Below are 3,230 nucleotides of genomic sequence, written 5' to 3' on the forward strand. Positions count from 1 at the left end.
CCACACACACCACACACACAGCTTCTATCCAGAAGACAGGATCAGCCCAGATTAAATATCCATTATTCCTTTCTTCCTCTCTCTGCCGTGTGAGATCTGAGAATACGACAACACAGGCTAATGAGCCTGTGCTGTAATATCTCCTCCCTGTGTGGGCTCAGCCTGGCCCTACATCAAACCCAGCTAGAGAGAAAAGCTATGCACATGTCACTGAGAAAGCCCATGTCATTAAAGTTTCATTGGATTCTCTGTTTACACAATGGTATCCTACACATATAGAGGAGGAATGAAACACACACACACACACACACAGACACACACAGACACACACACACACACCACAAACACAACACACCACACACACAACACCACACACACACACACCACACACACACAACACAACAACACACACACACACACACACCAAACACACACCACACACACACCCATTCTCTCTCTGTCAATCATGTCCAACTGATTAGTAGCATTTTCTCATCTACATGTATTGTGTCACCTCCTTTCCTAAATATAATGGTGCTCCTTTCATGAGCCGTTGTGGGGCAGTCTGTCACACATCGCTAAGTCAGCTCGCTGGCTATTAAATAAGTCTTTTTCATTAAACAAGTGTTTCATTAAACATTCATTCACTCATCCTCATTTGCATTTTTTCACCATATAAGCATTGATTAAACATTGATTTTATCACTTGTTCTCATTTGCATCTGTTCACATTTATTCTTAGAAGAGTTCAGATTTGAATAGGACGAAATGTAGAGAGGGTGAGGAGAGAGAGGGGGGGAGAAATAGGGAGAGCGAGAGTGAGAGCGAAGAAAATGAACAAGGAAGAAGAAGTAGAAGAAGAAAATAATAGTATGTTAATATTATAGAGGATATTTGTTATTCCATTTCAGCAGAATGACCAGAAAATGAAAGCAGAAATTAGATTATTACATGTTTCTTCTCCACATCATTATGTAGACCCATTCACCATGAAAATAACAGCCTGTTGCACGATACTGTACAACAGTATAAAACATGTAATTTCCCTCTGGATACCAGAGCATTTAACATGAAATGATCTATTGATACTTGATTAAAAGAGTGTGCAAAGCTGTCATCAAGGCAAAGGGTGGCTACTTTGAAGATTCTCAAATATAAAATATAGTTTGATTTGTTTAACACTTGTTTGGTTACTACATGATTCCATATGTGTTATTTCATAGTGTTGATGTCTTCACTATTATTCCTCAATGTAGAAAATAGTTCAAATAAAGAAAAACCCTGAAATGAGTAGGTGTGTCCAAACTTTGGACTGGTACTGTATTTACAAAACACAATAAACAACCTAGATCACATCCCATGTTGTGAGATGAATAATTGTAGTTACCTAGTGATATTTAATATAAATACAGTCAAATTATGAAAATAGTGATTATATTACCCCTTATATTAACATTTAGCCAAATAGATTTTAATCCTCATAGTGATATGAATTTCTATTCACTCATATAGAGCCGTTTTGACCGACAGCAGAGGTCCAGGTATGACTCCCTGTATGTGTGTGTGTGTGCATGCGTTTGTGCGTGTCTGTGTGTGTGATGAATTGAATACTGATGGAGCGGTCGTATCTAACCCTGGTATCGTTACGTTCTTTTCCCTCCCCTCTCCAAATACCGTCAGGGGACACCAATCAGTGACAGGTGTGTGTGGTCCTTCTCCCAGAGAGAGAGGGAGGGAAGAGAGAGGGAGAGAAGAGAGAGGGAGAGAAGAAAGGGGAGAAGGTGAGGAAAAGAGGGAGAGAGAGGGATATAAGAGAGAGGGATGTACAAGAGAGGGAGAGAGAGGGATGTATGAGAGAGGGAGAGAGAGGGATGGAAGAGAGAGGGATGTACGAGAGAGGGAGAGAGAGGGATGGAAGAGAGAGGGATGTACGAGAGAGGGAGAGAGAGGGATGGAAGAGAGAGGGATGTACGAGAGAGGGAGAGAGGGGATGAAGAGAGAGGGATGTAAGAGAGAGGGAGAGAGAGGGAGGGAAGAGAGAGGGATGTACGAGAGAGGGAGAGAGAGGGATGGAAGAGAGAGGGATGTACGAGAGAGGGAGAGAGAGGGATGGAAGAGAGAGGGATGTACGAGAGAGGGAGAGAGAGGGATGGAAGAGAGAGGGATGTACGAGAAAGGGAGAGAGCGGGATGGAAGAGAGAGGGATGTACGAGAGAGGGAGAGAGCGGGATGGAAGAGAGAGGGATGTACGAGAGAGGGAGAGAGCGGGATGGAAGAGAGAGGGATGTACGAGAGAGGGAGAGAGAGGGATGGAAGAGAGAGGGATGTACGAGAGAGGGAGAGAGAGGGATGGAAGAGAGAGGGATGTACGAGAGAGGGATGTACGAGAGAGGGAGTGAGAGGGATGGAAGAGAGAGGGATGGAAGAAAGGGGAGAAGGTGAGGAAAAGAGGGAGAGAGAGTGTCCGGGTGCCCCCATTTCAAAGCCTTGGTGAATTTGTCTCAAAACAAATTGATGTATGTCAAACACATAGAGTAATGATTCAGTGTTCACTGAAAAGTATTGTTTGCTCTTGATAAAAACTTACAGTATATGTACTTTATTTGCCTTCCCAAGTAAAATTAGTTAAAACATTTGAACTTATACTTCGTTGTATGTTTCTGAATGCTGAACCATGCTGTCTTGTTGACAATATGACCTGGCGCTTTCTCCCGTTCACGTCAGGGGCCATAGCACGGTGCAGCCCGGTCCAGCTCAATCAAACTCCCTCATGGAGAGACACTTCTTGTTATAGCCATTGGTCAGTTCCCATTCAAACATACCAGGACAGTCATACATGATGCACATGTACAGCATACCCCAACCCCTGAACATACACTTTACACACACAGACTCCAAACACATTCCCAGCCATGCAAACACACAACCCTGCTGACCTGCAGGGTCCAGAGGGCTGGAGAGGTCCAGAGGGCTGGAGAGGTCCAGAGGGCTGGAGAGAGCTGGAGGGTTCCAGAGGGCTGAAGTGGTCCAGAGGGCTGAAGTGGTCCAGAGGGCTGGAGTGGTCCAGAGGGCTGGAGAGGGCTGAAGTGGTCCAGAGGGCTGAAGTGGTCCAGAGGGCTGGAGTGGTCCAGAGGGGGTGGAGAGGCTGGAGGGGTCCAGAGGGCTGAAGTGGTCCAGAGGGCTGGAGTGGTCCAGAGGGCGGGGGGTTGGTAGAGAGTGGACTGGCGTGT

At 45.4% G+C, this 3,230-nt stretch overlaps 1 protein-coding gene across 1 annotated transcript in view; it reads right to left on the reverse strand.

Annotated features, from left to right (window-relative positions):
* Positions 1 to 3,230, reverse strand: part of LOC120055358 (CUGBP Elav-like family member 5) — a 41,523-nt gene that overhangs the window by 38,130 nt on the left and 163 nt on the right. Inside the window, exon 2 of the mRNA XM_039003227.1 lies at positions 2,937 to 3,181. Within this exon, the coding sequence (XP_038859155.1) occupies positions 2,937 to 3,181 (245 nt within the window). The remainder of the gene's footprint in view (positions 1 to 2,936; positions 3,182 to 3,230) is intronic.

The sequence above is a fragment of the Salvelinus namaycush genome, chromosome 11 (assembly GCF_016432855.1).
Source record: "Salvelinus namaycush isolate Seneca chromosome 11, SaNama_1.0, whole genome shotgun sequence".
In the NCBI taxonomy this organism is placed as follows: domain Eukaryota; kingdom Metazoa; phylum Chordata; class Actinopteri; order Salmoniformes; family Salmonidae; genus Salvelinus; species Salvelinus namaycush.